At 43.7% G+C, this 23,209-nt stretch overlaps 1 protein-coding gene across 6 annotated transcripts in view; it reads left to right on the top strand.

Annotated features, from left to right (window-relative positions):
* Positions 1–23,209, top strand: part of HIVEP3 (HIVEP zinc finger 3) — a 399,183-nt gene that overhangs the window by 352,677 nt on the left and 23,297 nt on the right. For all 6 annotated transcript variants that reach the window (XM_074934666.1, XM_074934663.1, XM_074934664.1 and 3 more), the window contains 2 exons: positions 10,635–10,810; positions 20,789–20,887. In XM_074934666.1, coding sequence (XP_074790767.1) covers positions 10,635–10,810; positions 20,789–20,887 — 275 coding nt within the window. The remainder of the gene's footprint in view (positions 1–10,634; positions 10,811–20,788; positions 20,888–23,209) is intronic.

The following is a 23,209-nucleotide window of genomic DNA, read 5'->3' as shown; positions in this document are numbered from 1 at the left end:
TGGTGTAAATTGGCATAGGACTACTGAAGTTACTGAAGCGGTACTGAACTGGATTGTGTTGCTTGTGATGACAATTAAAAGACATCAGTGGTCACAGAGACCAGACCTGGTACCTCTGATGAAATATGTCCCAAAGATGCCATCCCTAGGATGGACAGTTCACCTTATGGAAGGAAAATATCTTTATCTCAGACTTTGCTTACTGTGCAGTACGTTAGCGATGGATAGTTTTGTGGTCAAGGTAGCAGACTGGGAGTCAGGACTCTTGGGTTCTCTTTCAGGCACTACCACTGACTCACTGTGAGACTTTGGGCAAATCACTTTCTGTGTTCCCGTTTCCCAGTCCCGTTTATGCCAGTATAACTGCATCTACACCAGGGCTTTTGCTGGTGTAGAAATGTTGCAGAAAAATCACTCCCCCAACCAACATTACTCTATTGGCAAATATTTCCAGTGTAGACCCTGCCTACGGGCTTTTGTATACACTTTTCAGTTTGAAACCAGTGTAGATAAAGTGATACAAGCCCCTGCTGTGGATGCAGCTAGACTGGCATGAAGGTGCTTATACTAGTAAAGCTTATTTCCATAAATTTACAGGAGTGAGCTACACCTGTATAAGGCACCTTTATACCATTGTGACTGTGTCCATACTAAGGGCTGGACTACTTAAATCAGTACAAAAGCTGTGTGTAGAACACACCAAGTAAATGCCACTGCCCGGAGTTTTTGCTGTTATACAGCCTAAATTTTCCCTTTCATAGTTTCACCCCATAATTCCAAAGGCCACCCCAAATAACTCCTCTCCATCGTTAGCATCCATGAGGTATTTTGAGACAGTTAACATCTCCCCACCCTGCTTCCTGTCCCTGAGCCACACTAAACAGATCTAGTTGTGTTAATGTTTCCTCACCTCTCAGTCCCCGCTACCCACTAATAAATGTTTTTCTCTGAACTTCCTCCAGTTTGTCTACGTTTTTCTGGCCGTGAAGTGCAAAGAGCTAAACACAGTATTGCAGGTGTGATTAGACCAAGAGAGACTACCTGTTCCTGGATGTGATGTCTTGGTGCATACACCCAAATCACATTGGGTTTGGTGCCCTATCGCATTCCTCCCTGGCTCACACGGCTGCTGTGGCTTTTTGAAGCAAGCACAGCACTAGCGTCATCTTTAATTTGTTTATTTTTGCTGGACTGCTGGGGAAGCATTGATCTGCTTTTAGAACAATGTCCTAGCCACTGCTAGGATCACTTCTGAAGTAACTGGCATGCACCCACTTAGCCAGTCAGCGGTGCCAATGTCATTCTGACAGCAGCTGAGGGAGTCTGTGACCATGTAGGCTGCACTGTAGTGATACTCTCATCCACCTGCCACTTCACATTCAAAGAAAGGAGGGAAATTACTGCAGGTGATCTGCCTGTGGGACACAAATCAAGGCTACTGTAAACGGCAGGCACTAGCTTTTCCTTATCTCACGGCCATCTTCCACACAGTTTCTTTGCAGTGCCCTCAAATTCCTACCCTTTCTACTGTGCTCAAGCCCATCATGAGAGAAAATTTGCTGCTTACATTTCTTTTTAAAGTTGTCTTTAGAGATTTTCGAACTTGTGGTTTACAGGTTGCAATATGGTAGACCAGCTGTTCTCAAACTTTAGCCGCCCGAAGACCGCCATTTTGATTTTAAAATATTTGCAGACCCCGAAGCCAGCTTGTAATTTTCCCTGGGCATGCTCAACCACCACTCAGCCCTAGGCCCAGTCCCCACTCCACCCCTTCCACCAAGGCCCCACCCCAGCCCCACCTCTTTCCACCCCCGCCCCTCTCCCAAGCGTGCCCCATCCCCCTCCCTCCCAGCGCCTCCTGCATGCCTCCGAACAGCTGTTCTGCAACGTGCAGGAGGCACTGGGAGGGAGGAGGAGTTGATCAGTGGGACCAGTGGCCCCGGATATGACTCATGGACTCCCTGAATTAGCCTCGTAGACCCCAGGGGTCCATAGACCCCAGTTTAAGAACCGCTGCGGTAGACAACAGAGCTGAGAAATCTAAAGAGAGTTCCGTTTAATGGGAGCTATTAGTCCATCAGCAACCATAACTGTCAACTAATTCCAGTTTCTAAACTGGCAGAAATGGCTTCATGTGTTTTCACTATGTCAGTAGCAGTGTGACTGGCTAATGATGCTGCTGGCTAACATATAATTAATGAGAATCCCATTACATGGAAGCATAGAGGAGGCCCAGAAGTCAAGGATTCAATAGAAATCCTAATATTTCCCTGCTTTCAGTACACTTCTCCTCCTAAATTGTTGCATAGAGTTGTTCTTCCCTATTAAACAATGATTACCTTCAACCTCAGAGGTGGCTGCATTTCCATGGTGGTGAAAGGAATTCCTCTATAAAGTGCTTTGGGAGCCTTCAGGCTGAAAATGCGATCTACAATGAATATCACTGAGTGTAGAAATAATAATGTCTGGCACGTATATAGCACTTAACATCTTCAAATCTCTGAGCATACATTAATTAATCACTATTAGCTGATTTTAAAAACTAATAAAGCGTGTCTTTAACCAGGTAACTCTACTGCTGTAGTGTAATTGGTATTTCCATTTGTTAGTACTATCTTGCTATTACTTTTTAATGCTTTCAGACAGTTCCAGTGTAATATTTCTTGCTGAGTGGCAGCCTAATATGAGGACAGGATCATCATTTAAAAATTATTTACATGCTTTCCCCTGTCATGAATAGCAAATTAATGTGGAATGTAAATGCATCAAAAGATAGCAATGCACAGAAAAACAATTCTGTTTGCTAAGGGCCTCTGCCCCCCCACAGACAAACTCAAGAGAGGGTGAGAAAACCTGGATTTGTGCTGGAAATGGCCCAACTTGATGAGCACTTTAGATAAGCTATTACCAGCAGGAGAGTGGGGTGGAAGGAGGTATTGTTTCATGGTGTCTGTGTATATAATAATGTCTTCTGCAATTTCCACAGTATGCATCCGATGAAGTGAGCTGTAGCTCACGAAAGCTCATGCTCAAATAAATTGGTTAGTCTCTAAGGTGCCACAAGTACTCCTTTTCTTCTTCCTAAGATACAGACCATTCTTTAAGCCTCCCCACATGAGGCTACATGGTCTAAAATGGATTTATCTTCCTGGCAATCGTGGTTTTCGGAGGTCAGATGCACCCATATGGGCCACTCTGGTCAAAGGCAGCAGCTGTGTTTAATGATCTCATAGCTGTTTTCTAATAGGACTCAGCTAAAGCAGGATCATCCGTGAAATATTCAGTGTCCAGTAGATTGTTTTCACTTGGGGCTCAGCAACTACAGAACTATCTACCAAGGGAACACAATAAACCCTTCTCTTTTTTTATTTCTCTTGAGCTGGTTAGTGCCTGCCCTGAAAAAGGTTAGAGTCGTCCCCCTCCAGGGAGCTGAGCCTCATTTGTGATGGCATATTTAGTCTAGCCAGTACTAACCGTACCTCTAAATGCCCTGTTAGTGCCAGTTAATAGTGTAAAACCTGACCCATGACTGCTGAAGTAGAGAGCAGGTTCATCTGAAGATACGGTCAGACCAGGTTAATCTACTGCAGTTCGCTGCTATGTTTCATTTCATGGAATCATAGAAGTTAGAGATGGCAGAGACCTCTTATATCATCCAGTCCATCTACTCACTCAGTGCTTAAATGTTCCCTGTGGGATATTCACTAGTATCTTGACTTGTCTATTTTAAATATCCCGAGTTGTGGTGCTTCCACCACTTCCCTTCAAAACCCATATTTGCAACGGAATGGATCTCATTTTAACCCAGACCTCCTGACTCCCAGTAGAGTACTCTGTCTCCCAGTCCATGCTGCCTCCTTTAAATAGATAAACCAAACCCTGTATTTGGAATGAATGAAGCACTGAATAATGCCAGAGACCAGCACCTGTTACGTGTTACCAAAGGAAGATGAAGTTACGTAGACTTTGTGAATGCAGGTCTATGTATTCTCAGTACATAAAAAGCTCATAGAATGGCCACTGCAGAACTGACATAAGCGTGTTGTTTTTCCAAGTGATTACATTGTCATTTGTGCAGAAGAGGCACCAGCAAGGCAGCAAGGTCTAAAATTAGACCTACCAGATTTTATGTGGTCTGCAGATACATGTGTGCCTGTCTTGCCATCTCTCCATTCTGTCCTTGTGGGCAGATGGGACTGAAACGTATAAGGAACCTGATCATTGTAGTGCTCCAGAGAGCAAGCTGTATTTTTAACGTTGTAACCCCGTCTGACATCAAATTCAAAGAAAAGGGCAAATCCTTCCCTGTCCTTTGCTTCTACAGAGCGGCCCAGATACAGTGATATCAGTGCAGTGTGCTGTGGCTAGGGGTAGGAGCATGGAATTCAGTGGATATACCAGGCTCCTCCATCCCCACCCCCATAATGTGTGTGTGTGTGTGTGCATATAATTTTTGCAGAAGCTCCTGAACGTTGAAGCAGCACTAGTGTCTGTGACAAAACCTGTGGGAAAATTTAATTTCCCTCAATCACTGTGGGAACCCCCTTAGCTAAAACCAGCTACTCAGCCTTGGTACACCTGTGATCATTTATGTAATAGTGGTTAGAGGGCCTAACTGCAGTCAGGCTCCAGTTGTTCTTGGTGCTGTATTAACACATAATATAAGACAGTCCCTGCCCCAAAGAGCTTACATTCTAAATAGACAAGACAGGAAAAGGGTGGGTGAAAGGAAATATTGTTCCCACTTTACAGATGAACCTGAGGTTTGATGGTAAGTGGCCCAGATGGGATGTTGGGATTGTTTTGGTGTTGCAGGCTTTTTCAATGGCTAGTGCTTGATTCAGGATCAAATGAAAATTTGTAATAATACATTTATAATAGACTTTCTTTTTGGGCTAGGTCCAATTTGTCTGACATCAGTCCTGTTCATCTGAGACATTTGCCCCTTGAGGTTTGAGTGGAGATCAGGGAGTACTGTCTACAAGACACATATTTCAATATTATAGGAGGGAACTGTGAGTCAGGAGTCCCAGTTCCCATACCCAGCTCAGCCACTGACTTGCTGTGCCCAATTTCCCACCTTATAAAACTGGGATATAAAAGGAGATAGTGAGGCTTACTTGGTTATGAACTAATTTGAGCTCCTAGGTGACAGCTGTCTGCAAATGCCATGAAATATATTTCTTAATGTTTTGTATTATAATAATACTTAGCAATGCATTTATTAAAGATCTGGAAATGGGGCTGATTGGTGAGGAGGCAAAATTTGCAGATGGCACAACATTAAATAGGTTAGTCAAGACCAGAGAAAACTGTGAGCAACTTCAGAGGAGCAAAAGTCTGGTTAATGGGCAACATGATGCCAGGTGGAATATGCAGGGCTGCTAAATGCAAAGTAGTGCCTATTGGAGGCAATAATTTGAACTACTCATTCACTTTACTGGGTTACCTGAGCCTCATTGTGGGCAACTCAGTGAAGATCTCTGCTCAGTCTACAGTAACATTCAAAAAAGCAAACAAAATGAAAGGTAACAAATTCAAAACTGATAAAGGAAATACTATTTCACCCAGTGCACAATTAACCTGTGGAACTCATTGCCACAAAACATCATGAAGACCAAAAAGCTTAGCAGTGTTCAAAAAGGAATTACACATTTATATGGCTAACAAGAACATCCAGAGCTATAATAGTAAATATTACAAATTAAACAAGAATTGCAAAAGGGATATAAATCCTCATGCTTTAAGGTAGCAGCCAATCTCCAAGGGGTTAGGAGGAAACTTTCTCCGTGACCAGATTATCCCATAATTGCCCATTGCAGGGTTTCTAGCAGCCTTCCTGGAAACATCTCTGGCCTGTGTTATGCTGGAGGTCAGAGGAGATGGACATATTGGTCCTTCTGGTGTTAAAATTTATGAGTCTGGCACTTGCCACTACTGCTGAAAGGATACTGGCCTAGGTGTCCCAGCTATGGCAATTCCTGTGTTTGGAATCATACCTGTAGTAGCCATGTGAAGTCTAACATGTGCATGTTTCTCAAGCAAGGGTTACTTTCTAAAAGGCAATAAAAAGCTCATCCTTCATCTTTCATTTTGTTGCTTTAAAGGGGCTCTTTCCAAAATTAGACTGACCTCACAATGGTCATTTAGCCTCACAGGTTTCAAATCCTTTCAACATTGTGTGGAAACCATGGCACCATCGGAGATTTAAGTTGCTTACTGTAGGATTATGAAAGTGCTCTGGAAAAGAGGCACAAACTTGCTGACACAAACTTAAACTGTGAGTAGTGGAGGAGTCTGGTTACAGTAAATGCTACAGAGCAGGAAGGTCCCTTGTCGAGGGTAAAGCCTTAAGTGAAGTGGTCTGTAATTGATTTGTCTGTCTGATGCAAATTATGTGAACATAGACCCACAAAGAAAGGCAGCAGTAACCGCCTAGTGTTGTAATTACCTCCACGAATGTGTCACTCTCTCGGTAGCAGTTAGAGGGCATTTTCAGCAGCCATCTCCGGTTTTATGGCACACTTTATTTGGATTGGTTGGTTTTGGTTTTGTTTAGCTTGTTTAAGGTTCTCTTTCTCTGGCTCCTGTCAAGACACCCTAAATAAGCGGGACAGGAAGCCCCTCTTTCTAGGCAGACTCAGCCTCAGTGAGTGTCAGATAAGCTGCAGTGTCTAATTTCAGATCAAATTGTGTGTCACTTTGTCCAGGAGAAGTTAGCCACTGGTAGCATTCACGAGGCTAACTAAGGGGCTGCTGGACACAAAGGAGTTACTCAAACAGCTCTATGTGAGAGCGCAATTAAGGATAGCACAAGTACCTGGCTGATAAAGGAGCAATTTTGTTTTTTAAATGGCAATATGATGTGTTACTACAGAATAATGACAGAAAGAATTGAATAGCAGGAGAGAGCATGGAAAATGGTTAAAGCGGTGGACGGGGAATCCGGACTCCCAGCTCTTCCACTGAATCACTGAGTGAACAAGAGCCATTGGACAGCTTTGTCTATTGCTTTTGTATGCCTTAGTTTGGGGATATGTAAAAGTACAGATTTATCAAACCTGTGTACTTTCGATCCTCTTATACGGATCTGAAACATGGACATTGCTTAAACAGGAGGCTCGAGGCATTTCATATACATTGTCAACAGCGACTACTGAGCATAAAATGGTTTGATTTTATCAGCAATAGGGATGTGTTATTGAGAACTGGTCTCGAGAGGATTGAAGTCATCATCAGTCACCGCTGGCTGGCACTTTTTGGTCATGTAGTCCCCCTCAGAGATAAAGTCCCCTCACCTGAAGCTCTGAAGATCAGACTTGAGGTCAGGGGGAGACATTGCCCAGCCACAGACAGGCAGTATTCACATGGTCATCCGGGATTAGTTTGACTGCACCAGGTCAGTAATAACTCTGTGCAGCTTTTAGATGTCTGGAATAAAGTTTCAGAGTAACAGCCGTGTTAGTCTGTATTCGCAAAAAGAAAAGGAGTACTTGTGGCACCTTAGAGACTAACCAATTTATTTGAGCATAAGCTTTCGTGAGCTACAGCTCACTTCATCGGATGCATACTGTGGAAAAACAGTATGCATCCGATGAAGTGAGCTGTAGCTCACGAAAGCTTATGCTCAAATAAATTGGTTAGTCTCTAGGGTGGAATAAAGTTGTACAATTTGGCCATTGACATTCAGCGCGACGGACCCTCACTATCTCAGCATGTTGTTAGTTTTAGGTATTTAACTGGAGACACTCAGGTATGCTGGGCACCCAAAATTAGTAGATACTCTCTAGATACTGGCTTCACCTAAGCCAATGCTCAGTACCCCTCTGCAAAATAGCTAAAGTGTACTGGTTGGCCTAATATCTTCAGCATTGCCTTTGTAAGTAGATGGCGTTACCCCAGTAGTCCTTACACTGACGGTATCTCAGATACCCCGCTAATGTCACGGTATCATTCATCGCTTACCAAAGGATGGGTAAAGACGTGGTGGCACGCTGTGTGCCTGTGTCACAGGGGAGTGGTGAGAATATCCGTAAATGTTCATAAGATGCTGCTATTTAAAAGCATGCCAGATGGCAACCCCTCCTCAGCCCTGTTTTGAACAAGCAACCGTGACATTTCCAAGTGTCCCTAATCTGCCCCACCTCCTGTAAAAAAATATTAGGAGATCATCGATTACCATGAGACCACCCGTGTTTGACACTGTGTCAGAGTACTGCACCGCTCCTTCTAAGGGGAAAGGGTGGGGCACTGACAGAATTATTCTGTCGTGATCTGAAAAGGAATTCTGCTTTATGTTGAAGAACTGCACAGCTTACCATTTTCTCACTGGCAACTTCTAGATGACAGCCCCGGGAAGTACTGGTATTCTGTGGAAGCTAGACTGGATTTTCTGTGGACACCCGTTTTTTCTCTTACTTCCTCTGGTTTTGTTCCCTGGATCTACCTAAGGCTATGTCTACACTGAAATTGCTACAGCAACACAGCTGCAGAGCTGCAGTTACACCGTTGTAGCGCTTCAGTGTAGATATTCACAACGGCGACAGGAGGGGGTTCTCCCTTCACTGTAGTTAATCTACTTCTACAACAGGCGGTTGCTGGATCAAGAGAAGAATTCTTCTTTCACCGTAGCGCTGTGTACATGGAGGGTTATATTGGCTTTACTATGTGTCTCAGAGGTGTGATTTTTCACATTCCCTGAGCAACGTAGCTGGGTCAATCTAACTTTTTAGTGTAAACCTGTCCCTAAGTGCTTGTCTACATGTGGACATCCAGGAAAGTTAATTCAAATTAAATAAAGGTGTGAATTTGAAGTAGATTACTTAAACTTATTGTGTGAACACACTCGTTCAGAATTAAAGTGGCCTTAATTTGGTTAATTTCAAAGTGAATTAAACTAAACCAAATTAAGGCCACTTTAATTCCGAATAACAGCATTCACACAGGGATTTAATGCAGTTTAGCTGATCCGCTTCCATGGTCACACCTTTAGTTAATTTGGATTAATTTTCCTGAACCTCCCCAAGTAGACAAGCCCCAAATTACTTCTATGGCCTCTTATTGGTGTATCTGAGCATCTCACTATCTTTTAAACATATTTATACTCAGAACACTCCTATGAGGTAGGGAAGTATTGTTATCCCTATTTTACAGGTGAAAAACTGAGCCAGGAAATTTGTCCATGATTTGTCCAAGATCTCACAGGACGTCTATAGCAGTACAAGGAATTAAACCTAGGTTTTGTGAGTTCAAAGATAGCACCTTAGCCACTGAACCAACCTTGTCAGACTGCTTCAGTACTCAGCTTTGAATTCCTCTGGGTTTCTATAGTACAAATATTTTGTAAGGTTAATCACACCTTCATTTATGTAAGCACCCAAGCTACTCATGACAAAGTAGTTCCATGCTGTCATTCCTGCTCCATTCCTCTTCAATGCTGATGACATTTTTCCCTTTGTAGTTTTGACGTTAGTCTTTGTTGACCAAGATATTAAAAAGTGATTAGTGGTTTGTGGTGATTCAATCTGTGGGTTCCCCACTTAGACTCTTTAAGGAGCCTTGATTTTCAGAGAGTGAATGCTCTGCATTTTCTGAAAATCAGACCTCTTCAAGGTGCCTCAATGGGACACTCAAAAATTGAGGCACCCAAAATCACACGTCGCTTTTAAAATCTTGGTCTATTATTACTGTATTTATCTGATGAGGTCAATTTGATGTTTCTCTATTCTTCCATTTGCTGAACTGCAAGAGGCAGGTGACTTCTGTGACTCTCACAAATATTACTCAGACCCACCTCACAATAACTGTCCCATTGTGCTAATGTGTGGACTGAAGGTACATGACTTGTAATAAGAAAGAAGGATGTGCAACCTAATACTTTCAGACAACATTGTTCCTCACTCTGAGCCAGTGGGGAAAGAACCTAGGGCCTTGAACCCTGATTTTCTGTGCTAGCACAGTGTGTTACAGAATTCGATTTTTCTTGTCTCTGATATATTTTGGATAAGTTTTGTCCCCAAATCCCAGCTAGAATTCTGGGCACGGGCCACAGGTTTCAGAATGGCATCTTGGTAACTTTCAAGTTGGATTTTAAGGTTATCCCTTTGAAAATTTAACTGTGGTTTATCTGGGATATAGCTGATCATTGAAGAGAAGCTATTTTAGGTGGTATTGTAGCAAGTCATGCATCTTTTTGGATATGTCTGAAGAAGTGGTTGACAGCAATACATCTCACAGTTTTCGGGAAGATGAGACAGATTGTGAGGCAAATAATTGGATTATAGTCAACTCCCCCAGTTTTCCTGGGTTTGTGAGTGGGGAGGGCAATAGGAAATTCAGGTCACCCTGTAGCTCTATCAAATATTTTGCTAATTGCCTCAATGGACATGAGGGAAGGGCAGCTGTAGATTATTAACCTTATTCCAGAGGGAGAGATGTTTGACTCAAATGGGCTTAAGAGCTGAAACATATTTTGTGTTTAGCCTAATTATTCATAGCTGGTGACTCTGGGTAAATTGCTAGTTCAGACTTTCACCTCCGGTGTCAATAATGTGCTGAATTAATTTAGGAAAGTTATTACTTCTTTTGAGGTGGGAATCTTTTTTTTTTTTTATCATGACACCTGTTGCTCATAGGTACAAATCAAACGAAGAGTATGTGTATGTGCGAGGCCGCGGAAGAGGGAAGTATGTATGTGAGGAATGTGGAATTCGCTGCAAGAAACCCAGCATGCTGAAGAAACACATTCGCACGCACACAGACGTCAGGCCATACGTCTGCAAGTACTGTAACTTTGCATTTAAAACCAAAGGTAAGAGACAGTCAGCTCCTAGCTCCTCTTCTTAGTGTATTGACTTACTGATCAAACCTACATGGGGGCACTAGTAACAGGGAAGGAAGGGCCTTCCTTGATTCTGGAAAACCCTAGGATTTGGTGGGGCGGTGGCAAGAGAAATCTGTAATTGGCTGAAATTGCATGAACTGAAGAATACTGTGTTATGCTCGAATGCATTCTGCTGAGTCACTGCAGAAAGCAATAACCTCACTTAAGAGTTCACCTGCAGCATAGCAGCTGTGCTGTGATCCAATCTGTGTTTTTAAAGAAAAAGGTCCTGAAGTATAGTTCCAGTAGTGACTGAAGACCATTGCAAACAATTTAATTGAACAGCATCTGGCTGTGTAGGAAAACACCTTCAATTTGGGATTCAAACACAGTCTCATCACTTGGTTGATAATCTTTGGGTGGCTCGTCATGCTAGTGCTCTCAAAGACAGTATTTGTGCTGTGTATTATCATCTTTCCCCCTTGCATGTGGCTGCAGCAGAATATGCATCATCTCAAATTAGTTCTTCCCAGAAGATTGTGCTTTCTAACAGGAAGTTTGCTATTGATGCACATGGGAATTTGCAACATTTCCCACCCCTAACACACCCATCGCTCCCCTTCCCCAGCAAACACACCCATCGATGTCTTAATTTACATGATCAGCTATAATGTGGAGTCATCCATCATGTGTGCTCTGAGAAAGTGACAGCACAGGAATGTTCCGCCAGATGTGTAAAAATCCCCAGCTCAAAATCTTCACTGTGTGACTGGAAGTAATGCAAGCACACAGAGTCAAATTCTCAATGGGCCTAAGTGACTTAGGTGCCTAACTACCATGTAATGCCAATGGGACTTAGGCACCTTGATCATTTAAGTGCTTTTGAACATTTTACCCATAGCCACTTCTTCTGAAAGAGATGGTAACTTTTGCATGGGTTCTGTTTCTTTAATTGTGGCACAAGAGAACAAACAGTGACCTTTGACAGCCATTGTAAATAACTATATAATCACATGGTAAATAAGGCAGAAAACTGTACCACACTTCATCGACCAGGCAATGTTTGGGACACAATCAAGCACAGTTAACTGATAACGCAAATGGGCTCGCTGCTCCAGGGGGCACTTGATCCATCAAGTCCTCGAATATTGCAATAGGCTGAGTGGACAATACCCAGTGCTGGTGGCTTTGCTTGTAGAGTCAGCTGAAGATAGTAGGTTGGTAATCACTGGAAATGTGGCAGCAATGGGGAAATAATGAATTTGAAGCTAAATTCTCCTTTCAATGCACACAGCAGATCTGAGTTCCTGCTTTCCCCGTGCCCCTGGAGCTCCCAGGTTTTCTTCAGACTCATTTCTCCTTTCTTTTTCTACTTATTCATTGCCTTCTTTCTCTTTTCCTCTTGCTTTGTTCCTCTCCTCTGAGGTTTTCCTTGGAGATGGGAGAAATCTCTTTAGCTGCTTCCCTTTTTTGCCTCCTACTTAATTTCTGTCAGGCTTTTCTTTGGTATGCTGGAATCAAACCATCGCTCTTACCATCTCTCCAGCTGCTTTCTCGTCCCACAACTATGCCTTCAGGATACATTATGATAGTGGCCTTTTTGAAAGGGGCTGTCGCCTAAAACGTCTTTCCCCCTTCAAAAATCCTCTTCAGCTTCAGCAAGAAACCACTGAGAGGGAGGAAGTCAGCATGGAGGGAAAACAAATGCTAGGGTTTAAGGGCAAAACTGTCATATCTCCCTCCAGTTACATGAATGCATAGACCATAAATTTGAGTGGTCAGAACTCTTGTGGATCTGCAGGGTTGTGAAAGGTAGTTCATGTTGATAACCTCAGAATTGCTTGAAAATTGATTCCTTGCTGGAAGTAGGGTTACAGTGAGAAAGCTGGGTATGTAAAATGGATATCTTTTTACTCAGTGTAACTGCTCCATGTGCCTCTCTGAGTCACAGCTGCTTGCTTTACTGACGCGGACATGCAGGATTCAACACAGTTACAGGAGAGCTTGTAATATGGACCAGCAACATGATCATTGGCTAAACTCCATTTGAGGAATCTTTGTGACTGGTGATAAGTCCAAGGCACAAAGTACCCAGCTTGACTCTCAGATCCTAGAGGGAGTTTCCAGGACTGGTGGTTACAAAGCTCATCTTTAATATTTCTAAACTGAGTGCATTTGGGTCCTGATTTCATAAATAACCTCTCTGTTCTTTGGTGTGGTTTTGTAACTGCAATTAATTGCAGGGTGCAAGCTACCTGGGTGCGCCTGCAAAAATGCAGGCTGAGTAGAAGCCCTTTTACAAATCAGTTCTCTAGGTATACTTTTGACTTTCAGTGTAAAACACAAGGGGGATAGCTATGGAGCTGTCTTCAGTTCAGCTATTGTAGGTCTCCTCAGCACGATCCAATACTCTACACATTCAAGTAGGCTGAAGGCATTTCAACTTTACTTATTTTTATAAGGATCAATGGCTTGCTAAAAATCCTATTTTTTTTAAAAAACAACCTTATCTGTGTTACAGAAATTAGTAGTAATTACTCAGAGTGGAACACTTCTTAATATGCTTTTCACTGTTTATCACATTTGTTTACCTTTTGCATTTCTTTCAGTGTGGACAATGCTGTAATATTTGGGTGGCAAAAACTGCAGGGAAATGGTTTTATTGGCAGTTGTCGATCCAAACTGGATCCTGGTATACACGTATGAGGTCTAATCAGGTGCCTGATAAACACACCAAGACCTTCGCCACGTACGCGTAGGCAAGAATATGCAGTCGTGGAGGCTGCCCTGGATCTACCATCCCGCTTTAGAACATTGAGACGGAGTCCGAAGGCCAGACCGAGTCCAGATGTTCAGTGCCTCAAGGATTGTAGCTTCTGCCAGAGAACAACAGCTTAGAGCTGCTGCTGACTGCCTAACGCCTCAGCAAGGGTGCGTTTCTGTCAGGGTGATGTCCCTTGGTCTTACTCCAACCGAGGCATACCCACAAGGCAGTGGGGGCTAGGGTTTTGAGGCATCCTATAGTCGCCTTACTCTGAAGCTTGGTTCTGGGTGTGACCATAAACTGCATCCAACTGGAGGGCCTGCTGGCAACGTGATTCGGCTACTGGTGGCGGGGTAGCTCCTATAAAGTACCACAGTGTTGCAACCTTCAGAGAAATGTTTATTAGTTTAAGAAAATAATCTTGGAGGTTTTATTTTTTAATTAATGGAAACATTTGTTTGAAAATATGGACTGTAAAGGTTTATTTCAGAAAGCCAAACTTCTGGCTCAAGTTTAAATGTGCCCCTTTTAATATGGTGCCTTTACCTACAGTCTTATGGGCAGTTAGTATCCCTGTTAACAATCCCCAAATAAAAGCATTGTCAGGGCCTTTGTGGAGGTTAACAGGCTTCTTGCCAGGCAGGAGATGAGAAGATATCGCTCTCAAATGATTGTCTGTCTTGGGAGGGTGAGGTAAAGCCTTTTCCTCTTGACTTTTGACCTTTTCTAGGCCACAGATTAGTGTTGGGTATTTAATTTTCGCCCAGTACAGATAGAATTCTATCCCATACCCATTTTTGGTCTTGTTCACTAATCACATTAGCCTCTCACATTCTGATTGGCTGAGCTTCCTAAACTGTCTGAATAAACTACATTGACCAACTTACTGTGGTCCATGCCACTACATTTGACTACTTTTATGGTGGTTACAAGGGACAAAGAAATGTCTATTAAAGTGAAATATGTTCAGGTAACTGACGTGTTGGCGGAAAATGTTAATTTGATAGTCTAGTCCAGTCACAATTTCCAGACACCAGACTACTTCATGTCCTGACACATATTATTCCTTTAATTAATTAGACTGCAATTCCTTAAATCAGAGTGTGACAGTTATTGAAGTTAGTGAACATATTAATATATTAAATGCAAAAAAACAAATTAAATGCAATGTTATGGTTGTACAGTTTATTATTACTGGGCCAGCAGACTCAATTTTATGTTAGGCCTGTTTCAGAAACTACAGAATAAATCCAGCCAGCTAAAAGCTCAGGAAGAATTAACTCTTATTGTAATAGATATATAGATTTAAAAGATGTCATAACACCTTTATGTGCTGAGGCATTTTCTAAACATTTGGAAAAAAGTTGAGAAAGAGACTGAGCCATTTCAAAAAGAAAAGGAGGACTTGTGGCACCTTAGAGACTAACCAATTTATTTGAGCATAAGCTTTCGTGAGCTACAGCTCACTTCATCGGATGCAACATTTTATGAGAATGTTCTCAGACAATCCTTCAATATCGGTGGTGCTGGAAAAATTTTTATGGTGGGGGTGCTGAAGGTGGAAACCATGTATTTGGGTTATTATTACTACTTCAAGCCAGAGGTGCAGCAGCACCCCCAGCACCCTAGTTCCAGCACCCACCCCTTGCCCCCCAGTAATTCACCAAGTTCCGTTGGTGTGAAGATGAAGAGTAATCTTCAGGAAATGTCTCTATATTCTCTTGTGCAATTGGATGTGTCAGTGGCATTGGAAATCAGAAAATATCCCGACAGTCCATGGATGAATTTCAGTAGCATGTCATCAGTGAGAGACTGTTTTGTAGACTGAGAAATGGAGAGAAAACACTGGTATAAAGGAGAATAGCAGAACAAGAAATAATGTCTGGAAGTTAAAGCCAGACATATTCAAATTAGAGACAAGGCACACATTTTTAACCATAAGGGTATTTAACTATTGGAACAAACTACCCAGGCAAGTGATGGATTCTCCATCTCTTGAAGTCTTCAGATCAAGATGGAATACCTCCCTGGAACATATGCTTTTGTCAAAAACAAGTTATTGGGCTCAGTACAGGAGTAACTGGATGAAATTCTATAGCCTGTGTTATATATGAGGCCAGTCTAGATAACCCAGTGGTCCCTTCTGGCCTGAAAATCTATGAATATATACAATAATAACAATTTTTTTAAATGAAATTCTTGGCTAGATACAGTGGTATAAACTAGAATGTTCCTTTTATTATATTCCCAGTGGGTGAAATTCATCTCTCTGCAGAGACTAAATCAAGGCCAATTCATCACATAAGTCCTATTCTGAGGGCTTACATGGGGCTTAGGCAGTATACAGGCTTAGTAATGATCCTCTGCATAGAGGTGGATCTCATTCTTTCTCTGTAAAAAGGGAGTCTTGCTGGCTGTAGCAGAGTTGTTGTGATATTCCTTGTACACGCTTTTCAGTAATGTGAAAATAATGTAAAGTCCAGGGGAAGTGGTTACGATCCCTGTCGCAGTTGCACCTTGGCTTTGCACACTCAGCATGCTTCCTGGTGTACGTTTAACAAAAGAAGGAGAACATGTGACATAGGTGCATTGTGCCCAAGTTAAAGTTGCGTTAGGACTCTTAACTTTTCCATTACCTGCTTTTTATTTTAATTCTGCAACCTGACGGGGGTATTAATGAACTTTACTGAATTTAATTTCCCTGTTTGATTTTAAAGAAAAAATGGCTTCCAACCTCTCTAAGCTGCTTTAAGGATTTAAGGAGGCACAAGTGTTCTAACTGTCTCAAGGCAACGCAAGCACTTAAACTGCTTTAAGTCCTGAATAAGACCCTATAACAGCACAAGAGCTAAGAACATACAATGACAATTCAGAATTTCTGAAAGCACATGTGCAGAATATCTCTGTGTTGGGATTGCTCTGTGTCAGACTCAGATTTAGCAAGATTTCGCTGCTTCAACATTTTCAGTGGTTCATTATTTTATTTGGAGCTGGCCAATTTATTTCAAACCTAAGAATACTCTTGAGAAAGCTCACTGCGGACGACTTACCTGCCTAATTGTCAGTGTACTCGTTCTACTGTCCAATATAAATGTCTTTCTCTATCACTCTCTAGCTCATGCCCACACCTTCATATTTATTTTTTTGTTCTTTCCAAGGAAGCCATGGTAAGTGGAATCAGTTAGTAGTCAGTCCTTGGTTGGGCACCAAATAGCTGTGAATTCCTCCCCCTGAAGTTCTTTCTCAGCTTTTACTTAGTCATTACTCAGGCAATCACCTGTTGATTTCAGTGGGAATTTGCCCTAGTAAGGACCTTACAACTGGATTCTTTTAGCATTAGTTAAGGGGAGTCTAAAAACACCAACACATTTCCAGAAGAACTTCGAAAAACAAAACCATATAATTCTGCCAATTGCTCTAAAAATAATGGTTCTCTTTCTCATTGGTGTAAATCGGCATAGCTCTGTTGACATGCATGGAGCCATGCTAATTTACACCAGCTAAGGATCTGGCCCAATGGGTCTCAATCCTCAGAAAGAACAGTGGGCCAGTGAGAGGCATCCATATTTTGTCAGATGACAGGAGAAATCTTTCTCTTCTGTTCCCCATCCTCTCTCCAGGCTACTAGTTCAGACTTCTAGCTATAATAAGGTATTTTTCAAGGAATGAAGTACTACTGTTATGATAGGGCAGCATTGTACCGACTAACGTCTGATAAGCCCAACAGGAAGAACAAAGGAACTGCCCTCCCAAATCTGCTATTGAATAGGGAAGGGATTCCGCATCCTATCCGGCCTCAACATGTTCAGAAGCAAGTCAATTAAATGAGGCCCGTTTGACTTTCCTTCCATGGGCTACGTGTTCAGAAATTGATGCTGGAATTGCACCAGCCCAATCTGCGCATGCACCTCAGTTGCAAGTGCATGCCACATAGCTGTGCACACACATTGCCCATTTCATGCACAAATGTGGGATTTGCACACGCATTTTTGCAGGCGCAGCTTAAGCACCAGCGTGTGAAAATGTGGTCCTGTCTGACAAAAGGAGGATGAAGAGACTGAAAAGAAAGGGAAGAAGAAAAGGAGAAGGAAACACAGCACGTAAAACGCTACTTTGCTTCATTTCTATTTGACGTGAAGTTGATTTTTTTTGTCAATATAAAAAGAGTCTTAGCACTGGCCAGACAGCGTCCTGGTGCTTAGTACAACTCCCAGTCTAAGGCCAGCTCACACTATAAAGCTTTGGCAGCATAGCTGTGTCAGTCAGGGTGTATGAGAAAAACACACCTCCTAGCTGATATACCTATGCCAGCCAAATCTCTAGTGTAGACACAGCTATGCTCACAGACAAGCGCTTCCGTCAGCACATCTAACTTTCACGGAGGTGTTACGATGCTAGCAGAAGATCTCTCTCTGTCAGAATAGGTTGCATCTGCTGGCATAGCTATGCCAGCAAAGCGTTTGTAGTGTAGACAAGCCCTTAGTCACACCTCTGGCTTGGCATCATAGTGTGCGTAGCTGAGTGGGGATATGGCTCTTACATTGCTCCAAGGCAATTGCCTCCAGCTGATCAAGGTAGAGGACTTCTGAAGAGTTCTCTTCAGCTAGAAGTATGTTGCCTAGAGTGGAACTGGGTTAAAAGCAGGTTAAATAAGGTGGTGGGTCAATGCTGTGGGCTGTAGAAGAGACGCATTGGGTGCTGTGAGATATTGTATTTGCTGTTATCCCCTAAAAATAGCAAAGAGAAATGTCTCTTACTGAAATACAAATCGCGATGTATCTAGGCCAGTGCTTCCCAGGGTGATTTTCAAATGGGATGAGCACCTCCACTCACAGGGAAGTTATTGAGGATCTGGCTATATGACCAGCTATCAGACCAAAGCAGGGGTAGGCAGAGTGCAGCCTACAGACCAGATTTCCATCTGAGAAGTGGTTTCTCTCTGTGGACCCTGTCTTCCTTGGCTGCACCTCCGTATTAAAGCTAGAGAGGCTGCCCTCTGATCCATCAGGTGCGAATGAAGTGCAGCTTTCAGGCTCCTGACTAACAGTCAGTGCGATTCTTGTCCCTGTAGTACAGTGTATGCACCACAGTGAATCACTGTGAGCTAGCGGGGGGAGCTTGGTAGGAGTGACATGCTTGGCAGGCCTCTTTTGTCTAGCTTTCCTCCCAGCCCATGGTTAGCGTTGCCGTAGAATTCCCGGGGTACCACACGCTGCAGCGTAACTCGCAAACCTCTGAACACACAGTACATTGAAGCTGATTCATTTCCTGTGTAAACTCTCACCAGAAGGAATCAGATTAGGGTTATTGTGATGGTAATTGAGCATAGATGGGTCATTTGTGTCAGCTGTGGTGAGCTGCAATAATTTACCGAAGGTAGCAGCAGGGTTTCATTTACTGAGGAGTGTTGTCACTATTGACATTTTGTTATAATTAGTTACAATGGGCCCAATTACACAGTCCCTTCTTATCCTGAACTCCAGGTCCTTGGCATGGCAGGCTCTGGCCAACAGGAAAGCCTGTGCCATGTCGTCTTGTTATGATGAAGTTGGAGAGCTCAGCTAGATATGATTGAGTCATGCTGGGAACTCGCCGACCCTTGAAGGAGTTGCAGCAAGAGCGTACATTTCTTCTTCTTATCAATCGGCTCAGTCCACGGAGGAGAGAGGTGAAGGGAGAAGGGTAAAGAAGAGAAAAGAGGGGCAATTTTCTTCTTTACTCCTCCCATTTCTCTTGCTCTTCTCTTCTTCTCCTGGGTTTCCCTTTTCTATAAGTAGGAATAAAAACTGCTCCATTAGCCTGCTGGGAGAGACAGTTGTGGTTTTTGCAGAATTCTAGAAATTAGTGACAGAAAAGACCTATAAGGCCATCTACTCCATTCCTTTTGTAGATGTGCCTACATCATATCTTGTAGCACTTTCTCCAGGCTTCTTATAAATGTTACAGTGTGACCATGGCCCTGCAGAGGATATCCCACAGCTTAACAGAGCTCACTGTTCACTTCTGCTGATACTCAGCCTCAATATACTTTTTCTTAATCATATTTCTCACCGCTAAGTACCAGTGCAAAATGCTTTAGAGCTTTAGTCTGTGAAGTGTCATTGTTTGGGGTAGGTGTGCTCCTCGCTTGGCCACTCAGCACATGCCAGAACATCCCGGCAGCCCTCCCAGCTAGAGACCTGAGGGTCGTTTGAGAAGTTTCCACCTTTCTTTACTGCTCAGATTCTTCCTAGGCAGTTTCAGCACATGAGCATATCTCCGCTTTACAGTTCTCAAACTGGTTGTGAGTTAGCTCAGTTACCTTGGCTAATTACTCGAGCTGATGGGAAATCTTCTGACAAAGCAGTTTTCCATTGGAAAATGCTGACTTGATGGAAGCGAAATTTTCCACGCGAACAGGTTGATTCTGTTGAAATTTTCCGTGGAAAGCAGCAGCTAGGCAGGCTCTCCTGCATGGTTTCCTGCCAGCTCCCGGTATTCCTGCTGGGCTGTCCAGCTCCCTGGATCCCTTGCTACCACCAACCCCTCTTGACAGGCTTTTTTTTTTTTTTTTGCTGAATGGAAATTCTGTTTTCCAGGCAGCTCTGCTGTTATTTACCGTTCTATCCAAATGTTAAGTTACAGGCAGACAAAGCCCAACATAGTTCAGCTGGGTTTTTTTACTCTTGGTTTTTTTCCTTCAGCTTTCTCCCTGGACCCTTGTTTTCTTGTCTCCGCCCCACTCCTTGGTCACTGTTAACGGTGTGTCTCCTGTCTGGAGACACAGTGCTGCCTACTGTGTGCTGGGACCAGCTCGGATGGATTGCTGGGCTGGGCTGTTATGCGAAGGGATCACCTAACTGTTCCTATTTTTCCTGCTGCTTTTTGGTGCTGTAACAATGCAGCAGTGCACATGCTGGGGAGTATCTGTGCAAAGTATGTGCCCTCCAGCTGTTCTAGGCTGCATGGTGGCTGTGTTACTCTGAAGTCTCAGGTTTGGCACCTCCTCTCTCTCATCCCAGCCAGCAGTGAAACAATTAAACAGAAAATCTATCCCTATGCTGCAGGCTGGCTGACTGCTTGGAATAAAGGCTTCTGCAGAGGGAGCACCTTAAACTGAACCTGCAGCTAGGTCTAAGTGAAGTTGTCAACTTGTTACTCACCCCCTTGCCAGGGGAAAGAAACAGACTATTGATCAAGGTGTTTGTTCTGTTTCCTTTCAGGGAATCTGACTAAACATATGAAGTCAAAGGCCCACAGCAAAAAATGTCAGGAGATGGGCGTGTTGGTGTCTTCACTGGTGGAGCTGGAAGCTGAAGAAGGTACAAATTCTCTAAACTGTGGGCTCTCCCACTGCTGCTTGGAAAACGCATGGTATTTAGGTAGCAGAATGTCCATTCACATGAACGGAGCGTCCAGGTGCTCCAGGTACCCTGGGCACCGCTGGAAGGGAGCTTTGGCTGACCAGACCTGATTCGGCTGCAGTGCCATGCTTGGGGGAAACTCTTCATGGGGGCAGGGGGCATAGATTGTCCCATATCTGCCTATGGGGGTGGGGTTTGCGCCTTCCTTGGAAATATGTGGTGCTGGCCACCATCAGAGATAGGGCACAGACGTAGATGAACCACTGATTCAGTATGGTGCTTCCTATGTTCATTAGAAGTGAGTAGAGTCAGTGCTGCAGGAGGTGCTCTGTGCACACTGTGGGGCTATACAAGTGATATAATGCAAGGGGCACTTGGCTGCTGCAAAGTCAATCTCTTGGATGAGACATAAATAAATGTCCTGCTCTCTGGCCATGTAAAACCCTCCAGCGCTTTTCAGTAGAGCAGAGGTGTTAAGTAGCAGTAGCCTGGCTGACTTGTGACGGGTTCCCCCAGGGTGCCACGTGGAACTGGGGTTCCACTGAGTCCTCTGACCCACCAGCCTGGGCTCCCTCTCACACTATCCTGCTGTGACAAGCTCCAAAGCCCTCCAAGTTTGCACTTTCACCAACATTCACACAGGCATGGACACACCCAGCTGCAGTTACATGCAGGCTCTCTAACCACTAGCCTCCCTGCTTGGGACCCCAGAAAAGTACCATCCTGCCCTGGTCAAATCTGGCCAGTATATGGGTTTAACACCCAGTCCACCTCTCCCTCAATGTGAAGAGGACCATGCACACTTGTGGTAACCAAGCTGGGATTTACCCCAGACACCTTAGTCAAACGCACACTGGTTTGGATTAAAACATAAAATAAATTTATTTACTACAAAAGGATAGATTTTAAGTGATTATAAGGGATAGCAAACAGCTCAAAGCAGATTACCTAGTAAATAAACAAAAACGCAAGCTGATCTTAATACACTAGATAGGTAGGATACGAATTGGCAAATTCTTACCCTGAGTGATAAACAGATAAGTGATAAGCAGATTCTTAAGGCACAAGCTGCCTTTGCTTTGCAGCTTGGGTTTCCCAGGTTTTCGTACACAGGCTAAAAATCCCTCTAGCCTGGGACCATCACTTCCCCCAGTTCAGTCTTTGTTCCTCAGGTGTTTCCAGGTGTGGTGTTGTAGGGAGAGTGAGATACCCACATGATGTCATTTCCCCCTTTTATATCTTCTTCCCACTTTCTGGAAAGCTCTTTTGCTGTGACTTGGACCAAACAGTTCCCACTGTGTAGTGCTATCTCTGGGAGGTTTCTATTGTACACAGTTCCTGGAGCAATCCCTGTGCTTGTGTGCATCTCCTCAATAAGCCATTAACATTGTTTGGTCTTTTTACTGTTGTACCTGAAAGGCTACTTGTGGGTGTTTTCAATCTCACAACATGTTTCAGTAACACATAGAGAGCGAAACTTCAGATACGACGATAGCACGTACATTCCAACGAGATATTAATGTCTAGCAGATCAAGGCTTTTAGAATGATACCTCCTCACAAGGCATACTTTGTACAAAACATATCCTAATTATATGACAATAGTGAATAAGGGGGTGCCAGGGTATCACAACCTTAAATTCCCCTCTCTGCTTCAGCTGGCTAGAGCATTCTGCACTGCTAAACAGATGCTGCTCTGCTCATGGGTCATGGAGTGCAAGGCAAGAAGGGATGCCCAGATCAAAGCGTGACCTCCTGTAGCTGCATCATGCTGCTGGGTGACGTGACCCCTCTGAATATAGCATGTGAAGCCTGATGCGAGAGTCTTTGTGAGATGCACTCTGTAAATATCTGATCATACGATCCAGATTATCCCTTCCTCATTGAAGGGGCTCCAGGGGAGGAAATCTCCATGAGGATCCCCTTGCCCACATCATCCCATCAGGGGCATCGGTTTTCCTCCAGTGGAAAAGCATGTGTGGCCTACCTCCAAATCTGAAGCCCCCCGGGGATGCACTCTGGCTGTGACTCCTGGTGGCCCCCATGTAGCATGGTTCCCACAGCCTCCTTGTGGCTACCCCCATGAGCCTCCAAGGAAAAAATACAGCTTGGGGCTTTGTTTCCAGGTGGATCCCCAGGGTGCTGGAAGGAGCGTGATGAGCATCTCCTGATCCCACCCCCAGCTGACCCTGTTCTCCTGTGTGGCCGACCCAATCTCTCCACACATCCTCTGCAAGGTTAGGGTGGGAGGGGGTGAGTGCCCCGGAGATGGGCAATTCCC

Source organism: Natator depressus, chromosome 19 (genome assembly GCF_965152275.1).
Source record: "Natator depressus isolate rNatDep1 chromosome 19, rNatDep2.hap1, whole genome shotgun sequence".
Taxonomy (NCBI): Eukaryota; Metazoa; Chordata; order Testudines; family Cheloniidae; genus Natator; species Natator depressus.
The sequence above is the reverse complement of the archived record's forward strand: the minus strand, read 5'-3'. Positions and strand labels throughout refer to the sequence as shown.